The 1,375-nt window shown below is 28.0% G+C and overlaps 1 protein-coding gene across 1 annotated transcript in view; it reads left to right on the plus strand.

Moving 5' to 3' along the window:
* Positions 1-1,168, plus strand: part of LOC100164070 (alpha-N-acetylgalactosaminidase-like) — a 10,473-nt gene extending 9,305 nt beyond the window's left edge. The window contains exon 7 of the mRNA XM_029486273.1: positions 623-1,168. Coding sequence (XP_029342133.1) covers positions 623-658 — 36 coding nt within the window. The 3' untranslated portion in view covers positions 659-1,168. The remainder of the gene's footprint in view (positions 1-622) is intronic.
* Positions 1,169-1,375: the final 207 nt, after the last annotated feature.

The raw sequence follows: 1,375 nt of genomic DNA on the forward strand, positions 1-1,375 counted from the left end.
AAAAAATGAGCGTCCCCATATCAATTATTAAATGTTACTGAGCCGTGGGGGCTATGTCCCCACACCCCCTATTACCCACTCTAAAAATCACATAAAAATATATTGTATATTTTTGTTACAACTTATAAAATATAATAACAAACTCAAAAGTAACTAAATAAAAACAATTCATTTTAACTACCTATTTATTTAAATAGTTCCATAATTTATCATAGGTTTGTTCTTTATATTATCTTAAATAATAATATTAAAAGGTAATTGATTAAATAATAATACAAAATATATAAATAATTATTAAATCTATGGTAAGAAAAATTATGATTTGATCACGTGCATTTTGATAAAAATGCAGAATGATGCAGCGTCCCGTGCGTGCCTCTTCAAAATAAGAGTAGGGGTACGCTAAAATTTCTGAAAAATTAGTTGGGGTACTCCGTCCCCCTGCGTCCCCCCCCAAGTCGAGCACTGATCTTAATACGACCAAAAACGTACCCTTTCCTTTTCGGCCCATTTACTTTTCGATCAAAAATTTTATTTATTTTTTTGAATTAACATAATATGTATAGGAACAGCTGGCTTATTAAAATATTTATAATATTATAAATTATATATTTTAATCTAGGAGTTGTGTTCCTGCGATTCGACGTTAACAAGTTGAAATGTAACTGCACTCAACCAAACGGTAGAATTTACATAAATTCCATATCGTACCTATGCTGCCCTGCTACCAAGAATTGCAGTAGCTCCAAAATTGTGAAAAGTGGGATTATATAATATTCTTATTATTTGAACTATCCCGCGTCTTTTTTTACTAAGGTAAAATGCAGTAAAAACCACTATAAACTCCTTGAAAATCGATTATTGTTTCAAAGAAATTCTGGAATTCAAGTAAAATACTAAGCAAAAGTGCAGTAAAGCCATATACTAAGATCAAAAGCAGCAAGTCCATGGATTTACTGGATTATTTCTTAGGAATCGGATTTCTAGAAGTCTTACATGCTCTTACTGTATATTGCCTTAGTAATATTGTGTGTTCAAATGGCTTCTTTGCCGTAACTCCACTAACCTATGTTATAACAATATTTTATTAATCTACCTTTATATCTTGATAAAGTCAGTATCTAATCACTACTTTTGTTGTTATTAATGTTAATATTATTATTATTTACATACATCAGAAAATAAAGAAATTATGTTTTAAAATGTCTTATTACTAATTAGTGTTTTTATCTAATAAATTTACAAATCAATTTATAATATACTTTTATTAGGTATAATTATGATATTTTAGTATTTATATTTCTTGTGCTTGGGTAATTAATTAATTTCATAAATATAATTAATTGGCTTTTTTTACTGGGAAAAAATTATTAAC

This window comes from Acyrthosiphon pisum, chromosome A1, assembly GCF_005508785.2.
Source record: "Acyrthosiphon pisum isolate AL4f chromosome A1, pea_aphid_22Mar2018_4r6ur, whole genome shotgun sequence".
Taxonomy (NCBI): Eukaryota; Metazoa; Arthropoda; class Insecta; order Hemiptera; family Aphididae; genus Acyrthosiphon; species Acyrthosiphon pisum.